Genomic DNA, 23,991 nt, shown 5'->3' on the forward strand with positions numbered 1-23,991 from the left:
TATTTCCCATGGAAAATGTTATAAAAGGTAGTTATGTTCTACCCACTATTGATACTGTAGTTTACTCACATTAGGGGTTAAAGGAGGATTTGTTTCCTGGCCTGGGAATCTAACTACCAATTGTAACCTTATTTCAATGGGGAATACATGTTCTGAATTCTAAATGACTTCCAAACGACTTTTTAGAATACTCATTACTTGGGGACTGTCTTTACATTCAATACAATACATCTGGTAGGATGCTAGAGATAACTTCAGCTTGAAATTTATTCTGTTGACTTTCTTTAAAAATAAGTAGATCCAACAAGCACCTTTTGCAGCCAAATCCTTGTCTGCTCCCTGAGATCGCCCAATGAGCTCTTCTCCACGGCGCTTTAGGGCCTCAAAGGATGGCTGAAGTTTTTCTAGCTCCACGGTGGCACTCTTATTGTCACTGATGCACTCTCTGATCTTGTCCACTTCAGCAGGAATCAGGGGTGGCATTCGCAGGCGAGAGGAAAGATTCTCCAGAGTCTCCAACATGGGCTCAATTTTATCATGGAACTAAATAAAGTTGGAATATTAGTCATCACTAGTAACTTATCATACTTTTTGGGGAAATGTTGGGAATAAGGAGTAGATATAAATCTGTGTTCAGTTTAGCCCAATGCTGTTAAAGTTTTGGGTTTGGCCAATAGATCATTTTGTATAGTACACCAGAACTGGGCTATTGGGGTCGGGGGGGAAGGGCAATATTTATTTGAATCAAAAGATATTAAGTAATATGCCAGAAATCCAACTCAAATCATTAGTGTTGTCGTAAAACTTCTCCTATTCCAACTAATACAATGAGAAAGGAACAAGACTATGAAACTGGTGAGAGTCAGTATGTCAACATCTCAGATGACAGTTGCATGCAACACACCAGACCAACAAGTTAGATGCCCTCCACCAGCTGTGTAAATGGATGAGGAACTTAATATGGTACAGGACTTGGAATTTAAAAGCATACAATTTGACAACTCACCGTACATAACAGTAGAGAGGGAAATGTTGGCATGAGAAAGGGCAAATCTAACCTCATTCTAAAAGAACAATTACCTTTCCACATTTCTGGTACTCTAAATAACATGACTATAAGTATAAAATTCTCATTTTATAATCTGAGGCAGAAAGTGAAGAAAACAGATAAGCTTGCCTCCTAAAAAAACCACCTAAAACTAACGCTGGATTCATTCATTAGCGTCTTATCAATTTTAAGCTTCTAACAGGAAAAGCAGATTTCCTTAACAAAATCACTTCCCATCACTCCCTCACATCTAGATTCTACCCCAAACAAAACAGGCATAATAAACTGCAATAATCAATTTTTTTCCACTAAACTTCAGGGAAATTTCTTTATAGTTAATTTGATTTTCAGCTTTATAAAAATACACTAACCCCAAGGGGATGGGTACCTTACCTCTGTAATCTGTAATGGTGGGCGCGGTCAACACAACAATGAAATGTGACGATGTGGGGAAGACAGGAGCAGGCAGCAACAACACAAAGTAACACATTCCACAATGTGAGTGAGAGATGGGACGGGAGGTGGGGGGGAAAAACTTAAGTAAGTACAAATATTAACCAAGAATATTGACTAAACATAGGAATAAAATACCCAGACATGACAAAAGTATCACTAACAGTAACATATTAGTTGAAAAGTATGTAGTTACATGCTTTAAATTCCTCTCCAATGCCTCTCTTTGGCTACTTCTCCCTACTACAACATCTTCCTCTGAACTAGGATGCAACTGACTTCCTGAATGAGAAAGCTAATATATTGTCATTCTAAATATCAAAAGTAACAGGTCCAGCAGGAACCTGACTTTTGTTGAGGCAGTCATTGCTTTTGGCTCTCAAAGATATCTAAAATCATCCCTGCTAAAGGATCTTTATTACATAAAAAGTTTCAGGGAAACTATCAATAGACAATTGTATACATCAGTCAAAATGTATTTTACACTCCAATAGTATCAGTATGCCAAAGTTTCTTGGAAGAAAAGACAGTAGGCAAAGTCTTCTACTCTTATGGATAATGTACTATCAACATGCATTCCTGTGCAAAGAGGCATACCTGACACAGAGATCTTCTGCTTAGACTAGTAGAGAGTTGAAGGTTTTAGGAGTGTAAGACACACACATACCTGAGCAGACTGGGAAACAGCCTCATCCAGAGCCAATGCCCGTTGGCGCACCTCCTCTTTTATTTGGGCATACATGTTTTCTGCTTTCTGGTATTTTTCTTCCACCATTTTCCCTTCCTCCGGGTTTAATTCCTTTAGCTGTGGGCCAATCTTTAATAGCTTATCAATATGAGGTTTGTGTTCAGCAATGGATTCCCTTAGTTGCTACAGAAAGAAATGTAGATTAAAACCATAATGAATGGGACTGGGGTTGTAGCTAAGTTATAGAGTGCTTGCCTAGCACATGGGAGGCACTGGGTTTGATCCTCAGAACCATATTTAAAGAAAAAAAAAGTTAATGAATGGAATTGATTTTCATGCATGTATGAGTTTATAGGGATGAACCTAACTACTATGTATAACCATAAAGCTCTAACACAAGCCAAAAAACATAATGAATGGGGCTGAGGGTATGGCTCAGTGGTACAGCACATGTTTAGCATGTATGAAGCTCTGGGTTTGAGCCCCAGCATCACAAAAAACAAAACTGAAATGTTAAAAAATCAGCAAGTTCTAGCATCTCTCCATTTATGGGGAAATAGAACAACACCTAAATCTTGGGCTCTGAAACTACCTAATTCTCTTAATTTTCAAAAGCCAGTTCAGATGTTTCATTTCCTTGGAAGTCTTTCTGGATACATCATGTCTCAATCTTCCCTGTCACTTGCATTATACCAATTTATCTCACCCTCTTCTTTACTCATAAATACTTCTATGTACTATAATTTACGTATCTGTCTCCCATCCAGACAGAGATACCAAACAGGATGAACTATGAACAGCAACAATTCTGATAGTTCAATCACTCCTTGACTTTACTGCTGGCTGCTTCTAGTTTACATTTTCCACTTATAGGAATATAGAAATAGTAATAAACACAAGCCAGAAGTAAACATTTTTTAAAAAGCATTTTCACCTTTTTTATTTTTTTGTGGTGCTGGGGATTGAAACTAAGGCCTTGTGCATGTGAGGCAAGCACTCTACCAACTGAGTTATATCCTAGCCGCCCCCTCCTCCCAAAGCACTTTAATGGTAATACTGTTAGTTGAAATGTCTATAAACTTCCCTTTCATCTTAACTATATATATGCAGCAAATGCTTTGACATTCCTTTATGAGCTCACTCTAGTTGATGCTTAACCAAGCGGAAAGAGCCATCCAACCACATGTAGTCTAACAACACTCTATCATCCTCAAAAATATATTTTTTTTGTTTTTGAATAAATTATAGAACCCATTTTCATTCTGCAATAAAATAAAACTTGGCATGCTCCTTACCCTCATTTCTTCTTGCTGTTGCCTGAGCTGCTCATGATCAATAGCTGGAGGAGGTAACTGTGTTATTAGTGCCCGAGTTTCCTCAATCCAAGGGCTGAGTTCTTCGTAAGTTTCCCAAAACTGGTTCACCAAGACCTGTGCCCGCTCTAGGCGGGCATAACGCTCTGAATTGAGTAGGCTAATAGCTTCATACTGCTGTATTAGAGACTCTGTCTTTTCCTATGAACCAGAAATAAAAAATAAAAAGAAGTATTATGAACTCTTATGAGAAAAGAAATGCAAGTATATTTACCTTAAAAAGTCTAAAGGAATGCATACTAAATTATTAACTAATGTAATGAGATTACAAGTGATTATTTTTCTTATAACTCAGCTACAATTTTTTCCCCCTTTTTATTGGTACCTAACAACTACATACAACAGCAAGATTCATTGTTAGATATTTTTATATACACACAGTATAACCAATCAACACAGCATAATTTGGTCAATTTCATTCCCCAGTACCTCTACTTTCCTTCCTTCCTTCCTTCCTTCCTTCCTTCTGGTCCCCTTCCTCTACTCTGCTGGTCTTTCTTCTATTTTCATGAGTTCTCCCCCCAACACATACACATACACACACACACACACACACACACCCCCAAACACCCACCCCTTTCCTCCCCTTTTATTCTACCTTATACATACGAGAGAAAACATATGACCCTTGATTTTCTGAGTTTAGTTTCTTTAAGTATGATATTCTCTAGTTCTATCCATTTACCAGCAAGTTAACAATTTATGATTTTTCCTTCTTTACATTTATTTGAATTTTAAAATTTCCTATCAGACATTTATTATTTTTATAATTTAAAATATATGAACATAGTTTAGAAGGTTGTAAAACATGAGAAAAAACAACAAAATAACCTTTTAGCAATGACACAGAACAATGGTACAGCATTATTACAACAGATCAGTTTAAAACAGAATATCTAAGAGGCTATGAGATATTCTGTTTTAAATAGAATATTTAGGCTCTGGAAAAAAAATAAATCTCTAGGGCTGGGGTTGCAGCTCAGTGGTAGAGTGCTTGCCTAGCACATGTGAGGTACTGGGTTCGATTCTCAACATTGAACAAATAAAGGTCCATTAAGAACTAAATACGTGAAAAAGGAGTTTCTAGAAAAGTTGGCATTTATACTTTAAATCTTTAGGAGTATAGCTCAGTCAATTTATGAAGATTTCTGAGGAGACAGAGGTCAGTCATATCCTTAAAAAAAAAAAAAAGCACACAAAACTGGTCTGCATACAATGTTGGTCAAGTCTTTAAAAAATAGGTCTGACATTTAGGACACATAAAAGAAATTAATGTCGGCATATGGTTCTTTTTTTATTTTTAATTTTTTTTTAGTTGTAGGTGGATACAATACCTTTATTTTATTTGTTTATTTTTATGTGGTGCCTCATGCATGTTAGGCAAGTACTCTACCACTGAACCACTACCTTGGCCCCTGCATATGGTTCTTAAAACTTATCAAAATACCTTGAAAAATTATTCAAAGCTCACTTTTATGGACTGAGGATAAGTAGCAATTCCTCTTGCAACATATTCCACTTTATACAGTATGGATATTCAGACATTTGTGACTACAGGGTCAAGAGTCTGAATTCCCTAGCATATCAAGCAGGACTTTAATAAGAAAGTCCAGGAGGGAAAAAACTTTTAAAACATTATTTCATAATTGTACTTCTAATTTACTATGATTAACATAATAATAATATGGTGAATAAATGACTGTAATTCACCTGTAATACAGCTTTCTGCTCCTCCCCACATGTGCCAAAGATTTCACTGCGGTGACTGAAGAGCTCATCCATTGAATCTTTGTGTCGAATGATGTCAATGGAGAAAGCCTTTGAAAAGTAAACTGCAGTTAAGTCAAGAAGTAAAAGGAATCCAAGACTGTTAATGAAAGGTAAAATACAATCTATGAAAAATTCCTTGCATTCAAGACACAAAAAAATTGTTCTTAAAAGTTTAACACTTTGCTTATTCAACATCTTCAATGCTTATCTTTTTAGTGATTTACAAAAACATCTTCCCTCCTAAAAATCATCAAGAAAATAGTTACCTATAGAATACTCCTGGATTAATGGTCCTATCCTCTTACCCCCCCTCCCCCGGCCCCCGAACACCAAACAAAAAGAATCTATACCTCATCCCAATCGAGTATACATAATATTAATTTCTATCTGTCATCATTCTATTAAATCATTCCACTTGACTTGACCTAGGACAGTCAGAAACTCCCCTAGTCACCCAGGGCTGGTGGGACTCTGGGGCTCAGGCATAGTGGGCACTTGGGTGTAATGCTCACCTTCTGCACCTGTAGCTGGGCTGTGGTCTGGTCCTGCTCCAGGCGAACTGGACCCAGGGCCATCAGTTTCCGTGTTGTTTCGGCAACCCAAGCTAATTCTGCATCAGCAGCTTGTTCATACTAATGAATATATTGAAGAAAAAAAGCATAAGTTACATACAGCCAGGGTCTCCTTCTTGTAAATACAATTTATCCAATATAGAAAGGCTTGAATTTTCAGTAATAATTTATACCTCAGAAAGTAAAGCCAAAACTGAAAATAATTTATTAAAATCACAAGTCATATTTCAACTTCCTTAAAAGGAAGCTACAGAATCCAGTTAGTGGGCCCACAGCCAGAATCAACAGAAATTGACACCCTTCAAAAGAAATATGCTTCTTATCAGAATGTTTTCAGGAGGTTGTCAATCTTCTTTCCTACCTGGACGCTAAATAGTTTCAGTTAGATATTTGATATTTAAATATAAACTTAAAATGGCACCAGAAAGCTCCATAAAGTTAACTTGGATTGGAAGTACTTGCCCAGCTGAAGAAGTATAGAACTCCAAAAAAATGCCATATCTTTTCTTTTTCCCTTAGTAAAGCTATTTTTTTTCCCTTTTGTTACTGGGGATTGAACTCAGGGGCACTCAACCACTGAGCCACATCTCCAGCCCTATTTTGTATTTTATTTAGAGACAGAGTCTCACTAAGTTGCTCAGCACTGAGGCTGGCTTTGAACTGAGGCAAGATCCTCCTGCCTCAGCCTCCCGAGCTGCTGAGATTACAGTGTGCACCACTGCACCTGGCATAAAGCTATTTCTTTTTAAAAAAATTTTTAAAAATTTATTCTAATTAATTATACATGACAGAAATGCACTTTGATACATCATATATAGATGGAGTATAATTTCTCATTCTTTTGGTTGCATATAATGTAGAAATTCACTGGTTGTATACTTATATATGAACATAGGGGAATAATGTCTGACTCATTCTCCTACCCTTCCTACTCCTATACCCCCTCCCCTCCCTTTACTTCCTCTACCTAAAGTAACTCTATTCTTCCCTAGTGACCCCCCTTTGCCCCCCACCATTATGAATTATCATCCATATATCAGAGAAAACATTTGGCCTTTGGTTTTTTGGGATTGGCCTATTTTGCTTAGCATGATATTCTCTAACTTCATCCATTTACCAGCAAATGCCATAATGTCATTCTTCTTTAAGGCTGAGTAATATTCTATTGTGCATGTGCACACACCCCCCCCAATATTTTCTATATCCATTCATCTATTGAAGGGCACCTCAGTTGGTTCCATAGTTTAGCTATTTTGAGTGGAACTGCTATAAATATTGATGTGGCTGCATCACTTTAATATGCTGATTTTAAGTCCTTTGGGTATAAATCAAGGAATGGGATAGATAGCTGGGAAGCAAGTGGTAGTTCCATTCCAAGTTTTCTGAAGAATCTCCATAGCACTTTCTATAATGGTTGTACCAATTTGCATTCTCACCAGCAGTGTATGAGTGTACCTTTCCTCCTACATCCTCACCAACATTTGTTTGTATTTTTTTTTCTTTTTAAGTATTTATTTTTTAGTTTTAGTGGATACGATATCTTTATTTTATATGGTGCTAAGGATGAACCCCGTGCCTCACACATGCTAGGCAAGCACTCTACCACTTGAGCCACAACCCCAGCCCTACTGTTTGTATTCTTGATAACTGTCATTCTGACTGGGGTAAGATGAAATTTAGAGAGTTTTGATTTGCATTTCTCTAATTGCTAAAGATATTAAACAATTTTTTTTCATATATTTGTTGATTGATCATATTTCCTTTTTCTGTGATGTGTCTGATCAGTTCCTCAACCCATTTATTAATTGGGCTATTTGTTTTTTTTGGTGTTCAGTTTTTTAAATTCTTTTATTTATTTATTTAAAAGTTTTAGGTGGATACAATATCTTTATTTTATTTTTATGTGGTGCTGAGGATGGAACCCAGTGCCTCACACGTGCTAGGAGAGCACTCTACCACTTGAGCCACAACCCCAGCCCAGTTTTTTGAATTCTTTATATGTCCTGGAGATTAACGCTCTATTTGTGGTGCAGGAAGAACACCAAATCTTAGTGTCTATATAATATCAAGAACATTATCTTCATGACTGTTGATCATGAGGGCCCCCCAATCTTTAATCTCCTCTTTTTCAACTTTGCTAACCTATGCTAATACAGGTTAAGTATCTCTTATCAGAAACAGTTGGGACCAGAAGTGTTTGAGATTTCAGAGTTTTTTTGAATTTTTGGAATATTTGTGCAGACAACTTCACTGGTTGAGTAACTCTCATATAAAAAATCTTAAGAAAATTTCAGATTTTGAAGGATTTTGGATTAGGGACATTCAACCTATATTAAAAGAGAAAAATTAATTTCTCCCAAACCCAGTAAGTTGGCATATGGAAACACCTGGCTAAGATAAGAATTAACCCTAAAGATATTAGACATATGCTTAAAGTCAGAACCTATATGTGGTTCAGAAAACATTTGCTTATCACTATAAACCCATGGTATCTTATTTTTTGTGCTATGGCACATTAGTAGGTATATATTCAGCTATAGAAAAAAACAGCAAATAACCTTTTCCCAGGAAGCACGAAGGAAAAAAGATCAAGGGAAATATGACACCTGTGTTTACTGAGAGGGTTCTATTCAAAGATGGCTCTGCTATTTTGGTTTGCATATTTGATAGTAATTATAGTTCCTGGTTTCTTTTCCTCTTCCATTTAATGTTAAGACACTTGATTATATCAAACTAAGATTATTATACATTTGGACCATTTGGGTCTACATATAATCTACTCCCATCACCACTGGCCCAACTTTTAAGAAAAGGTCTTACAGAGACTTTTTTTGTGAGTTCTTCTTTTCTTAACGGGGTCAGGTGTTTTAGGTCAAATCGTGATCCACTCTCACATCCTCTCTACCAACTGTTTCCAATTACTGAAATATGTTTGTTGTATAATATTTACCCTGATCTCATCTTATTCCTGAGCCTGAACTTATGTGGGTCATAGCAGTATACTTTTATACACCCATTCCCACTGCCTAAAATATTAATGCAGAGATATTATAAACATTACCTGTTGTGATCTCTGAATAGCAGCATCAATTTCATCTACTCTTTGTCCAATAGTGTCACTGATCAGTTTGTACTGCTCATTGGCATCAGACACAAGTTTATCCAGGCCTTCTCTGGCTCTCCAGGGCACCAGCTCTAAGAGAGCACGGCTCACCTCATTCACTGTGTCCAACACCAGCCTGTGCTCCATGACCTCCTTCTTCAATTCCTAAGGAAGGAAAAAAATTTCAGGCCATACATTGCTAAATAAAGCACATTAGCAGCTGTGCTGGGTAAAAGTGTTATCTCTACCACACGTCCCAGCACAGCACTGACCTCCTTCCTTCAGTTAGTTTTTTTTCCTTGTCTCAAATCTTTCTATCATTCTGAAGCCCGAGTTTAGGTTTAGATGTTGCTTACTTAGAATGTCTGTAAGACTTGAGCCAGATTGTCTGTGGGGAAGACAAACAGTGCTCTTTTTTTTCTCCCCACTTGAATAGACATGATAAATAATGTTTTAACCATGAGCATCGAACTTAACTAATTCCTACACAGTATTTCTATTTATCTAAAAATGCACTAGATCCTGCAGGAGAATCAAAGAGAACCATGAAGCACTCTTTAGAGAACAAATTGTGAAGGTAAATTAAAAAATGTTTCATATGAAGCAAAGTTTCTAAGAAGCAGTATTAAACTTCAGATCACAAAGACTCTTATGTATGTCTTTATGCCAGATCTTACTGTTGGTGAGTAAATAAGAGAGGATGCAGATAGACATTTTTGGTTTAGATTTGAAGTAAAGGTAAAAAAACAGAATTATGACAAAGATGAAGCCTTATTCCCTTTTTTGGTGTGAAATGAGGGCTCACCTTTTGTCTTTGCTGAAACTGGGGTATCTGTTCCCCTGTGGGAGACTGTCCTCCACTGGCTGCCAGCTCCTCCTCCACCTCCCTCAGCCAACCAGTCAGTTCATCATACGTAGACTGGAATTTGGTGGCCAGCTGCCGGGCTTGCTCTAAAGTTCTAAGGGCCTTGGAGCTAGTGACTGTGATGTCTGCATAACGGGTCTTTATTCCATCTAGTTTCTCCTGGATAAGTAACACCTCTTCACCTGTGGAGAACAGCACACAGTTAATCATATTTAAGAGGATAAAGCTGTCTCTATAGCACCCAAGTTCAAATTAGAGCTTAAATTTCAAAGATGTTCTCTCCCTTGGTAGCTATTTCATTTACCATCCCACACTAAGGGTAAGTGGCAAACAGGAAAACAGGTCATAAGGCTCTGGAGCACATGGTAATACAGTTAGTGAATACTAAACTTCTCAAACATACAAAGAGAAGTTGCTAATGCATAGTACTTATATCCCTGGATAAGTGACTGTCTTTGAGACAAGAGAGGTGCTAAGAGAGACACTTTTCAAAGTACCTGTGGTTTGTTTTAGTAGAGCCTGACCATTTTTAATAGCTTGATCTACATTCTTCTTCCTATTAACAATTTCTTCATTTAAAGCCTGAAAGGAAAAAACACTATTAATTTCAAAACTATGGCACAACAAAGGAAAGAAATATGAGATCTTCAAGAGACTAAATTTATAGAAATGAATACCAGGTTAGTTCAATATTAGATATTTAATTCCCTTTCTGAAATGTTTGATTACCCCATTGATTGTTCAAAATCATCAAATTAGATACTTATAGGCAAGTTTATTTTTGTGCTAGATGAGATTTTTGGATTGAATCAGTTTTACAAATCTACTGGTACCAAATCTGAACCCAAGAAAGATAGAAGTAAAATTCAGCAAAAAAAAAAAAAAAAGTCTACTATGTCTAAAATAAAGAGTAAGAACGTTCAAGAAAAGAAAGAACAGGTTGACTTAAATCAGGATCCTTGCTTGGCATGCACGATGCTCTGGTTTTTTGATCTAGCAACACACACACACACACACACATACACACACACACACAAAGATACAGAAAATCAGAATTGTAAGAATTTTCCATATCTGAAGTTGTCAAAGTAAGCAAAAAAATATTATTTTAAAAACTACTTTGCCTATTTTTACTACCGCCAAAGAGATTTCATAAAAAATAAATTAGAAAAGGTATCTACTAAGATGACAAAGAATCCCTGAAATTTGAGCATACAATTCCAGAAATATTCTAAAAGTTATAAGGATATGACTGAATCTTGGGCATATGTTGTTTATTCTTAAAGTTCATTTTCTTTCATAAATCTGTTCAAGCAGAAATGCGATGATATATTACCTAGTGATACAAGTTATGAGCTGTAGTTGAGATGAGTTCTAGTTATACCCTGTACCATCGTCTAGAATTGTTGACTCAGTTAAGTACAAGTATTTTTATGAACCCATCCTAAAAGATTAGTACTCAGCACCAAGTCTATAAACTATGCACTTATGTAAAAAATAAAGTTGAAGTGTTTGGAATGAAGAAAAGAAAAAGAAAAAAAAACACAAATAAAAATGAAAAAATAACTCAATAACATAACCAATAAATGGAAAACACAAATACCAGGTGGTCAGCATGCTGTTTCTGCAGGACATCCTGTCTGTAATCCTTTACGAACACTGAACTGAGCTTGTCCTCAACCTCAGCCAGCCAGTTGAGCACCTCCACCTCATCCTCCCCGAACAGTCTAGCGTTGGACAGTGCCTGTTCAAGTAGGGCTGCCTTCCGACAGCACCAGTCTTGAATCTCACTGTACTGGGCCTGCAATGAGTCTAGCTTTTCTGATAGCACACCCTGCTCTGCAGGACATGTCAGGGAGGAGAGAGACTGCCCAATTTTGACTGCCTGGTGCACATCTGTTGCATGGTTTTCTATTTCTTCCTCCAGAGCCTGGAAATCCAGATGGAAAAAATGAATAGAAGAAACAAAATAAATGAAAAGCAAACATAAAACAACAAATAACAAATTAAATTAAAAATTCACCTACTGGAGATAAAAATAATATAAAAAGTGGGAAAAAAAGCTATTTATTTTTCTGATGGTAGCTTGTTAGTCAATTTCTACATTTACTTCCAAGATAAAAGTTAAAAACTTGACCTTATTTTAAATTAAAACTGAAAATAAAAACCCCATAAAATACATCTTCTAGAATGCTGCAGGTTTTTTTTTTTTTTTTTCCCTTTTAATTTCTAGGATTTCTTTCTCCAGTTTTGTGACTTTGTTTAGAACTCCTTCCTACCTTGTGACGAATGATCTGCTGCTGAATTTTGGCAGTCTGAGTGCCAACAGGTTCCGAGTTAGCAAGCTTTTTCTCTGTGACAGATAAGAAGTCAGAAATAGGCTCAGCTGTCTCATGGAATTGTTTGGCCAGAACCAGGATATCTTCCAGCTGGTTTTGCCTACACAAACATATAGAACAAGCTGCTCAGGCAGAAAGTCACATCATAACTTAATAGTACTAAATTCAGTTAAAGGACGGTGTTATCAGACAAGTTTAAATATCAATAATAAACAGAACACACATTATGTAGCACTTTGCTTTATAAAAGGTTTTCACAGCATTCCTTTACTGGTTCTGTTATAACCTTGTAAGGTGGGCAGAATAATTATTCTAGTTTAAAAAAGAGAAAACTGACCTTGAAGGTTTAAAGGAAGATTTGTCCAGTCACCCAGTAAGTAGAAACAATAGAATGTGAACTAGAATCTAATCCTTATACCACCTTGGCACATATTGAGATGGAATGTATACTTTATGTATATCTATAAAGCACCAACTAAAAAAACAATATGCAAACAGAAGGAAGACTAGGAGTAGAGTAGAGGAAGAGAAACGGGGGGAGGAAAGGAGGGAGGGAAAGTGAAAGACTGGGGATTGAAATGCAGTGAATTATATTCTATGCATGTAAATACATCAAAATGAACCCACTATTATGTACAATGCACATTCCATTTCTAAAATGTAATGTGATTCCACCTAAATATGGCCAAAATAAAGTTTAAAGAGGTCAAAAAAATCTTCCTATCTCCGTCACTGTACCTTCATGTGTGAGCTAAGGAGAGTATCTTAAGAACAAAGGTAATACAGTTCTCTGAGCTAGAACTCCTTCTCCATTTCCCAAAAATACAACCAGGCAATTCCAAGCCCAAAATATAAGTTTTAATCCAGACTTAAGGCAAAATAACAATAACAAACACCCTAGATTGGCTGAATTTGTCAACAGAAATAGGCAAAAGAGCTGAAAAGACTCCATAGTTTACTTAGAATCTTAACTCTTATTTAATATAACATCATACTAAGTTTGGATTTCAAGTACACTATAGATTAAAAGCAGCAAATTACAGAGGGAATAGTCTGGTGGAGGCAGCTTGACCAGGAAGAGATACAAAAACAACCACAGAACTATATTAGCTCACAGATTAATAATGAAAGGCCCTAACTTTAAATTACTAACAGCAGACTGAATAATAAGCCATTTGAAAAGGCCTGGAATTATATGATGTGCTTTGGTTAACTTTAGTCAACACCTGCTTCGTGCCAAGTCACATGCTGATTACATCCTGACAAACTTATTTTTAATAAGAAATGATTTAGGAGGCTGGGGTTGAAGCTCAGTGATAGAGTGCTTGCAAAGCATGTGTGAGGCACTGGGTTTGATCCCCAACACCACAAGAAAACTAAAAAAACAAAATAAAGGCATTGTTCCTATTTACAACTAAAAATATTTCTTTTAAAAAAAAGAGAGAAATGATTTAAATAAAAAGAATTAGCATTTTAGTTAACTGGAAATTATATTTGAATATAAAGAAAAACACATTTCTGGATGCTATCTCCCCCCCGCCGTACCAGGGATTTAACCCAGGGGCTCTCAACCACTGAGGCACATTCCCAGTCCTATTTTGTACTTTATTTAGAGACAGGGTCTGAGTTGCTTAGTGCCTTGCCATTGCTAAGGCTGGCTCTGAACTCGTCGCAATTCTATTGCCTCAGCCTCCCAAGCCACTGGGATTACAGGCATGTGCCACTGCGCCTGGCAGATGCTACCATTTTTTTAAAATTTATTTTTTAGTTGTAGTTGGACACAGTACCTTTATTTTATTTGTTTATTTTTATGTGGCACTGAGGATCGAACCCAGGGCATCACATATGCTAGGTTAGTGCTCTACTGCTGAGCCAGAACCCCAGCCCACTACCATTTTTTAAATAACAAATTAAGTATTACAGAAATTCCTTTCCTATAAAAATCCATTTCCTCGCCTTCAAAATACATCTTGAATCAATGCAACTGAAATATATATCTTAAAGATTATTATTAAACTAGAATTTCATTTTAAGAATATTATCTTAATTCTATCTTTTTGACTCATCTCTGATCTTGGAATCTTAAAGTTTGAAGAAGTCAATATAATAAAATTTGGGGGATTAAGAAAGTTGATAAAATAATTTAGAAGCATCAAAATCCAAAATTAAAGAATTCAGATAAAAGACTTTAGAATGACTGTAACAAATGAAACTACTATTGTTACTTATCTTTATACTGGCCCAGAAACTGTATTAGGCCAGTAGGATGGAGACAAGTAGAGTAGAATGAGAGAACCAAAGAAGAAAATCATGACATTAAGGAACTTATGGACCATGAAAATAAATACATAAAATGAATGGCCACAATGCAAGGTACAGATATAGTTATGGCAGTTAAGAGGTAGAGTTGTTGGGCCTGGTGGCCAACACCTGTAATCCCAGCTACACAGGAGGCTGATAGAGGAGGATTGCAAGTTTGAGGTCAGTTTCAGTAATTTAGGGAGATGCGGTCTCAAAATAAAAAATAAAAAAGCCTGGGGGCCAGGCATAGTGGCTCATGCCTGTAATCCCAGTGATTGGGAAGCTGGAGCAGGATTATGAGCTCAAAGCCAGTTTTAGAAATTTATCGAGGCCCTGAGCAACTTAGTGAGACCTGTCTCAAAATAAAACTTAAAAAGGGCTGGGAATGTGGCTCAGTGGTAGACTGCCTCTAAGTTCAATCACCAGGACCTAAAAAACAAAAAACAAAGGATTTCGTGGAAGGGGAGAGGGACAAAAGCATTTCATATAGAATGTAACAACAATAGAAATGACAGGAGTAGAAAATTGAAATAAGATGTTAAAGAACAAAATACATTTTACCAATAAAGAGTGAGAATAATAATAGTGAAATTTAAGGTAGTTAGGGTCAAATAGAAGGCTTTGAATGTTGAGTGAAATAGTTTAGATTTTATGTTATAGGCAACAGGGAGCATTTAAATGTCTTTGAGATATGATCAAACATGTACTTGAAAAAATATAACTGCAGCTGGGAGATGAGAAGAGAAAAAGGCCTGAGGATAAGTAGAAGAGTGATTAGCTAGAAAGCTACCTTAACAGCCCAAGATGACAGCTCATGAATCATGAACTAAGGTAGGTGAGTGAGAATTAGACAAACAGATGAAAGGAAAGACATTGTAGAAGTAAAAAGGACAGAATTCAGCAACCTGGTACATATGGGGCATAAAAGAAGGCTAAAAGGATTGTTTTTATTGGTACTGGGAATTGAACTCAGGGACACTCAACCATTGAACCACATCCCCAGCTCTATTTTGAATTTTATTTAAAGACATGGTCTCACTGAGTTGCTTAGTGCCTCTCTTTTTGCTGAGGTGGCTTTGAACTCAGGATCCTCCTGCCTTAGCCTCCCGAGCTGCGGGGATTACAGACATGCACCATTGTACATGGCAGGATTGATGTTTTTAGGCCCAGGAAACCATTAATGGAAATGGACAGAAAGAAAAGCTAAAAAAAAAAGCAATGTAAATCTGGAAATAAGTTAAATTCTTTCTATTTTATTTTTCTCACTAAAATGGGCAAGCTGTACTTTGCAACTCAGATAATAAATAAGCCAAGTCATAGGCAGGTAGAAGAAATATACTAATGAGGTAGTCCTTTGAAGATTGCCAGTATCTACCTAGAAAACTATCAGCTCTACTATTCTTACTGATATCTGATAATCTGGCATTTATTAAGACTTTGGATTGTATAAGCTAAAAGTAAAGACATCCATGTGATTTATTAAGCTTAAGAGACATGACGATTAGTTATGGAAAGAGAACTACTTCCTTGGAGGGAGAAAGTACACTTTCGGTCTTTTGGCAAATGAGTAAAGAATATCCATACATTTCTCGAATGGCCATATTCTTATCAGAATCACAGACTAGCTCCTAGAGGCAAAGACATCTAAAATCAAGATAAGCTAACGGAAAAGCAGCATGACAAATTTCAATTCCAAATAGCAAAAGCATTATTTATAAACATGAAGGAAGAAAAATCTGTTTCAAAAACTCAGAGAAAATAACTTGGCTGGAATGCAGAAGTCTGTGTCTGTTCTTTGGAACCACAACTATTGTGCAGCAGAACCACTACATAGATCAGTGAATCTTCTAGTTCTCAGAAACTTATAAGTAGCTGAAGCTCATTTTCTCAGAGTGATTCTGGTTATGAGGATCATCTCTGAAACACCTTCCAAAGCTCTATATGAATCATCCAGGACCTCTTAAAGCACATCAGTGACAGTAAGACAAACAAAGGACAAAACAGACCCCTGACCCATTCTTTTACAACTCCTTTGGCCTTACCTGGCGGCTGCCTTGCTGAGTAGTTCAGTCCATCTACTTTCAAGACTCCCCAACTGCCCAGTGATTTTCTCTCTATCAGCCACCTCAGCTGACTGGGCTATTCTGCCTCCTTCTGCCTGAAGCATGTCTACCGTGGCCTTTCTGTCATCTAGGAGTCGTTGGAGCAACTATAAGTTTAAAGAAAATGAAAAGCAACAATACCTGCTCAGTTTCAAGTTTCAAGTAGGATGAAAAAACAAAACAACCCTACTGTCCCAAATCCCAAGCTTATGTCGATAATACAAGTTTTTCCCACCCTTGAGGCAAAAACATGAGATACAGCATAGTTTCTACCACTACCACCCAAACTTTTTATACACTTAGAGCTTTTAAATGGATCTATGACTGCCCTTATGTCATTAACAGGGGAGTTCCTCTGGACCAAGAAAAAAGTGCACTGAAAAATGGTGAGTATGTGAGGTTGAGGGATGTGTTAGCTTGATCAAGGGAATTATTTCACAATATATACATATATCAAAACATCACATCATAAGTTGTAAATACATGTATTTTTATTTTGTCAATTGTACCTCAAGTAAAACTGGAAAAATAAAAGGAAGGAAAATTTCCTTTGGGATAAAGGAAAAATGCACTGAAAAAGAAATTAAAACTCTGTATATGATGTTTAATTTTACTTAGAATATTGCTGATCCTGAAACAAAAACTTAACATAAAGCTGTAAATGAAACATTGAAATAAAAAAAAAATGAATAAGTAAACTTGTTTAGTCTAACATCTGCCATAGCAAACTAGCAGGTTAGAGTAACATGATAAAAATGAATTCCTGCTTCTCTTTTCAGGATGACACAAAGTAGGTTAAGATTCTACTAGAATTGACTTGTTCTTTAAACTAAAAGCAAATGTGTTGTCTGCCACTCCCCAAGGCTGTTTCAGTTCACTGTCCCAACATTCTCACTCACCTTCTGTTCTTGAATCTGTGCTTTCACCACTTTATACTCAGCAGATGGAGGTTTCTGATTGGCTATGAGCTCCTCAGTGTCTGCCAACCAGCTGAGCAATGGCTCCAAGGCATCTTGAAACTTCCCACAATGCAACAAAGCCTCCTGTAGTTGTGCAATTCTTTGTGCAACCTGTGTTACAGTCACAGAGGCTCATTATGAGAAAGGAAAGAGTGTTTTTTAAATTACTATTGATCCCTTTTAGTATCTATAGATTGCAATGGTTAAATATTTACTTGCAATCAGGTTCCAGAGAAACTTTAGATGTAGATGTTTCTCTTCTATGCCTTCTGGTCCCAGAACAATTGTTACCTACCCCTTTGCCACTCACCTTTTTATTCAGTGTATTCCATCGAGCATTGATCTCTTCCATGTCATGTTCTAAACCCTGTACATCACAGTTTTTTCCTGCACTCTGAATGAGTCCCTGGCCAAGTCCATTAACCTGCTGCAATTTCAACTGAAGAGGATCCACTTGTTCTTTCTGAAACATCTGGATAATTGCAAACCAAAGAATATTTAAAGGCTATTAGACCCAATAGAGGAACAGGGTATTTTTTTTTTTTTTTTGGTACCAGGGATTGAACCCAAGTAGGAGTGCTTAACCACTGAGCCATATCCCCAGTCCTTTTTATTTTTTTAAAATTTAGAGACTCACTGAGTTGCTTAGGGCCTCGCTAAATTGCTGAGGCTGGCTTTGAATCTGTGATTCTCCTGCCTCAGCCTCATGAGCCGCTGGGATTACAGACGTGCACCACCGTGCCTAGTTGCAACTGCATATTCTTGAGAAATTTATGATTTAGTGTAGAAGGAACCAGGAAAAAAAGCAAGCAAGCAAGCTAGCTATCTACATAAGTATCAAAGAAATATGTGGTTTCATATTTCAATATATGCTCTCATTGATACATAATTACAGAGCTAAGGTACTACTTAGGTCTTTAACCCATTACTCCTGGTTTTGCTTTCTTCTTTTTAATTTTTGCTGAACTTTTAATGAAAAAGCTAGAGGGAATAGAGAAGCATCAGCCTCAAATATTATATAATACGTGCAATCTATATAAATCTTAAAAGGAAAAAATGATACTAAATAACAAGTATTTAAGATGAAAAATATCTTGGAGAATAGATTCAACTGACCGCTGACAACAGACAATGCTCTTCTCTGACTAGTAAGAATAACTCTATTAGTCAAAACATACTAACACTTCGGAAAAATGCCAACCTCATGGTTTAATCCCCCTGTTGGCAGTTAACTTCATTCTGTTCCAAGGCCTCAGACCACACACAGTCAATAATCTTGAAAGGGTACTCTGATTACAAAGGAAAATGGCCCTTAATATTGGGAGACATCCGTAACAATTTCAGACACACATTCTGAGGAACAAAGAATACTTTTCAAAGAATCCCCACTTTCTTAGGGGCTGGGGATATAGCTCAGTTGGTAGAGCATTTGCCTCACATGCACAAGGCACTGGGTTCAACCCCCCCCAAACCAAAAAAAAAAAAAAAAAAAAGAGAGAGAGAGAATACTTTTTTAAAAGACGAGACTGTATCATGTTCATCCTGAAACAACAGACTTATAAAACAATTTTAACAAGTGTAATAAGTAGTGTGCATATTTTTCCCTACTACAGTCAAAGCTCTATTACAACTCAGATATTTCTAAAAGGAATCAAAAAGAATCAGAAGAAAACAGTACTTTTGATCATAAGGAAAGGAAAAATATTTTGTCTCTAAAATCAAATTTCTCTCAGTTTTTACAAAAGGATAAAACCAGCCTTATTCCAGTAGCCTGGATTTAGTTCCATTTTTATTTTTTGCAGTACTGAACTCAGGGCCTTGCCAGAGGCTTGGCAAGTATTCGGTCACTGAACCATACCCCCAGCCCTTTTAATTTTATTTTGAGACAGGGTCTCTCTAAATTGCCCAGTCTGGCCCTGAACTTGTAATCCTCCTGCCTCAGTTTCCCAAATAGCTGGGATTACAGTGGCTTCCTTTCTGGTCTTCCATAAAAAGTCCCTTCAGTTTTAGTGAGACAGGTGGGTCAATTAAGACCAGAGGATGAGAGAAAACAGAAGACAAAAGAAAACTATAAGTTTGGGTAAAATTAATTTTGGACTACATGAGCGACCACAGATCACACTAGGATTAGGAATCTGATTCCAGGAAGAATGGTCTATGGTTGGATAAGTGAGTCAGTAGAAAGGGAAAGCCCCAATGGAACACTGAAAAGAGAAGGTTACAAAGGTAATTATCAGTGCACTTCATTTTTTATTATAATTTGATTAAACCATATTTTGTTAGGCAACACTCCATGGCAGTTTAGCTAAATAACTTTCTCCAACAACATGATTCTCAGGAAATGCAAGTGCTATAATTCCTCTTTGTAACATTAAAGATGTTATCATTGAAGATAAATAAGTAGAAGCCGGCGGGTGTGTGTGTGTGTCTCCCACATTTAAAGTAACTTTGGTGCAATATAGCAATGGTGGTGATGGTGGCAAAGAAGAGCACCAGAGGTACAAAGGGAAGACCCCTTTTTACCCAATAATCAAATTCTGTCTTATACTATAGGTGGCATTTATATTCCTTCTGTGCTATCTAACATTGGAGCCAGCAGCTACAAGTAGCTATTTCAAGTTAAATTTAAATAAAAATTCCATTCCTAGCCACATTTCATGTGGTCAACAGCTACATGTGGCTAGTGCCTATTTATTATATATGGTCATGAATAGAGAACATCTCTATCTAGGCAGAAGTTCTATTGGACAGTGAACATGATACAGAAAAGTAAAATATATTTAAAGCTTAATAATCTCTTCATAAAATACAACTAATTCTTTAAAAATCTGGATTTTGTTTACAAACATTTCCTATAAAGGATTAGATATTCCTTTGTTTCTGATCTCCAGTTTACTGATTAAGTTGACAGGGACAATGGGCATTTGTCTCCATCATTTTGCAGAAGTTGAAAAACATAGGAAAGTATCTCTAAATAAGTATTATCAAGGTATTTATTTTGAACCGAAGCAAATAATATTAAATAAAGTAAATCTAAAAACACTTGTTTTCTTCTCTCAACTCCTAATTAAAACTGTTTTGCAGAACTTGGGCTATTAGATGCATTAAAATTTCTACTCCTTAGTATTTCACAGTTCAGTGAAATGGGACCATGCCATATTATTAAATAAGCAACACTGGCAGACATTTTCCAGAGCTACACACTTATAAATTGTTGTAAGATGCAACTGGGACATAAAACAAAAAATTTCCCAAAGAACTTCTTAGAACACTTTTATCTTTGGTGATAATCACATCATTCCAGTTTCATCCTGATTGATCATTATTATTATTATTTTTAATGTCCTTTGTTCTCCTCCTCTTTTTCTTCTAGACCTCTAAAGTTAAGAGTACTTGGAGGTGGGGATGAGGGGAAAATGTCAATTCTAGGACCTCTTTTTTTCCATATTCTTCCTGGGCAATTCCGTCCATTCTCATGGCTTTAAATATTAGTCCTGCAAAATGCTTATGATTCTCCATTATCTCTCATCTTTCAAATCTAAATATCCAACTGCTTTCTTATTATTTATATACAAATGATTCATAGCCATCTTGAACCTAACTTCCAAAATGAATCAGTATCTCCTACTTTTCTGTTACCTAAAATTTGTTTTTCTCTAAATCAACAATTAACTATTGTCCTCATTCACTTGGTTGTACAAGTCATCCTTGATTCCCTCTCCCTCACACCTAACAAAAAAGTCATTATCAGGTCTTGTTGGCAACTTCCAAAATATTTCTTGACTCTATCAAATTACCTTCAAATCTACTGATATCTTTAAATAAAAAGCACGATCATAGTTTGTAACTGTATATTTAGATGAGTCATTTTTTGCTTGACACCGCCTCCCCCACTCTAGTATAGGTTCCACAAGGGCAGGTACCATGCTAATTCTGTTCAGAGCGGGAACCCAGTATCTGGCACAGAGTAGGTTTTCAATAAATATTTATTCCATGAATGAATTAATTATAGAAACTGTTGTTAGAAAAGCAAACAAACCCATTAAGTTTCTAACAATCAGGTGAGCATTCAAACACCAAACTGAGATTGTGTTGCTTCCCAATTTTCACTTAAAAAGATTCCTTGACAAATTTTAATTGTAAAGAATCTCTACTTTATACAAAAGTTTTTTTTCCCCCTTTCATTGAACCAGTGACTCACAGTTTGTGCTTAGTGGGTCTCAGCTCCCACTACAGAAATGGCAAACAAGTTTCAGCATTATGCTTCTCTACCAAACTGTTGTTATTGACTTTTAAAAAGTCTCTCTATATTTTTAACCAGGTATAAATGTGTACATTTATACATAACATGTACACAGAGGATCACTCTAAATCACATTACAGGCTTGATCACTTATTGTGTTCTAAGTGTGCTTAGAAATGACAGGTTCAATTGCCTCTAACAACCCTCTAAAAATGAAGAAATAAAATTCATAACATCTCTCATCTTATAAAACTTTTAAAAATATTTCATCAATTTAGAAAATCCTATACTTTGGTTAACTCTAACAATTTGTTTCAATAAATATTTTTAAAATAGCCACTCTTTATTCTTACTGGCTAACATTCTTGGCTGGACTCAGGCTTAGATCTGTCTTTTTCTGTGCACAGATGTAGACATCTGCTTGCTTCCACATATTCCAGGAAATAACTGTTCTTCAAAAATGGACAATCATTTCCTTTTTAATTTTTTTTTTTTTTTTTGGTGGGGGGAGTACTGGGGATTGAACTCAAGGGCACTTAAACACTGAACATCCCTAGCCCTATTTTGTATTATATTTAGAGACAGGATCTCGTTGAGTTGCTTAACACCTTGATTTTGCTGCGGCTGGCTTTGAACTTGAAATCCTCCTGCCTCAGCCTCCCAAATGCTGTGATTAAAGGTATATGCCACTGCGCCCAACTTCTTTTTAAAATTTTTTAGTTGCAGGTGGACACAATACATCTATTTATTTGGTACCTGGGATTGAACCCAGGGCACTTAACCATTGAGCCCCAGCCCTCCCCCTTTTGTACTTTATATTTAGAGACAGAGTATTACCTAGTTGTATAGGACCTTGCTAAATTGCTGAGGCTGGCTTTGAACTCATGATCCTCTTGCCTCCTGAGATGCTGGGATTATAGGCATGCACCACTGCGCCCAGCTTATTTATTTTTTGTGTTGCCTCATGCATACTAGGCAAGCGCTCTGCCACTGAACCACAACCCTGTCCTTTTCCTGTCATTTTTATCAGTCAGTATTTCATAAAATGACTAACTCCTGCAGCTGGAAGGATCCTAAGAGATTACCTAGTCCCATCTACTAATTTTTGCAGTTAAGGAAACAGATTCTGGAGAATAATACTAAGAATTTCTCTGAGTTTTTATACAGATTTGACTGGCTCTTTACAAATTTAATCCCTGTACTTCATTGATTTTTGCTGTAGGCTTTATGCCCATAGAAATAGTCTGTATTATCGAGAATGTCAGTGCAAGAAATTTACTCTGTCACGTATAACTAATTAAAACGAAGAAAAAAGGAAAGATATGCCTACATAATACTGTACTCCTTAAACATATGCAATAAAAGGAAAGCTATGACAACAGAATTTAAAAAGTTGTGCTGTAATTATATACAATGAATTAAAATGCATTCTGCTGTCATATATACATAATTAGAATAAATAAACAAATAAAACCAAACCAAAGTGACCACCTGTGAAGTTATCAAATTAATCAGAAATACATGGATGTACGGGCATATTAAACTCATGTTCAGAAAAGCTAGGCCCATGAGCTTATCCAACACACCAGACTACTGAATGAAGCAAACCCTTGATTCAAAGCCCATAAAAGAAGGACCCCCACACACACCAGACTGTTCATGGTGGTGCCCTGACTGCATCACCTGGTCCCTCATCATGAACCTTGCCCAGGAATATTGCAACAGTGACTAACCTCCAAATCGCTGTCCTTGGGTTTTAGCAGAGTGCTATTTCTCCTGCCTGTGATGAACACATACAGCCTTCTCTAAGTTGACATCTCAAGCTGAGAGTGTGAAACTGTTATCCTTCTGGACTTTGGCCTAGAATAAGTTCCTGTGCTTTGACAATTTTGCACACCAAACAAGTTCTTGGGCTGGTTCATAATCTTACTTGATTACCTACAGTGACTCTTTGCATTTTTATCTGTTTTTTGCCTTTGCTATCAGTTCAGCCTCCTGAACCCCTATGGCTGCCTAAACCTTTTCTTAGCCTTTCTTTAACTTATATATATAGAATTGTGTGAAGTGTGATGTGTTACTTGAGTATTATAGATGCTAGTAATTAATAAAAGGATATGTGTTTGCCTGGCTTTTGACTTTCATCAGTGAACTGCCACTGATTAAAGTGGTGTAGTC

General features: G+C 36.5%; 2 protein-coding genes across 5 annotated transcripts in view; one reads left to right on the forward strand and one right to left on the reverse strand.

Annotated features, from left to right (window-relative positions):
- Pabpc4 (poly(A) binding protein cytoplasmic 4) overlaps window positions 1-23,991 on the forward strand; it is a 193,672-nt gene that overhangs the window by 106,689 nt on the left and 62,992 nt on the right. The window lies entirely within an intron of this gene.
- Window positions 1-23,991, reverse strand: part of Macf1 (microtubule actin crosslinking factor 1) — a 221,715-nt gene that overhangs the window by 41,187 nt on the left and 156,537 nt on the right. For all 4 annotated transcript variants that reach the window (XM_076860679.2, XM_076860680.2, XM_076860681.2 and 1 more), the window contains 13 exons: window positions 17,884-18,045; window positions 17,514-17,684; window positions 16,555-16,721; window positions 12,152-12,311; window positions 11,476-11,802; window positions 10,370-10,454; window positions 9,813-10,054; window positions 8,966-9,172; window positions 5,845-5,964; window positions 5,273-5,380; window positions 3,485-3,703; window positions 2,169-2,372; window positions 312-543 (listed from right to left, as the gene is read on the reverse strand). In XM_076860679.2, the coding sequence (XP_076716794.1) occupies window positions 312-543; window positions 2,169-2,372; window positions 3,485-3,703; window positions 5,273-5,380; window positions 5,845-5,964; window positions 8,966-9,172; window positions 9,813-10,054; window positions 10,370-10,454; window positions 11,476-11,802; window positions 12,152-12,311; window positions 16,555-16,721; window positions 17,514-17,684; window positions 17,884-18,045 (2,404 nt within the window). The remainder of the gene's footprint in view (window positions 1-311; window positions 544-2,168; window positions 2,373-3,484; window positions 3,704-5,272; window positions 5,381-5,844; window positions 5,965-8,965; window positions 9,173-9,812; window positions 10,055-10,369; window positions 10,455-11,475; window positions 11,803-12,151; window positions 12,312-16,554; window positions 16,722-17,513; window positions 17,685-17,883; window positions 18,046-23,991) is intronic.

The sequence above is a fragment of the Callospermophilus lateralis genome, chromosome 7 (assembly GCF_048772815.1).
Source record: "Callospermophilus lateralis isolate mCalLat2 chromosome 7, mCalLat2.hap1, whole genome shotgun sequence".
In the NCBI taxonomy this organism is placed as follows: domain Eukaryota; kingdom Metazoa; phylum Chordata; class Mammalia; order Rodentia; family Sciuridae; genus Callospermophilus; species Callospermophilus lateralis.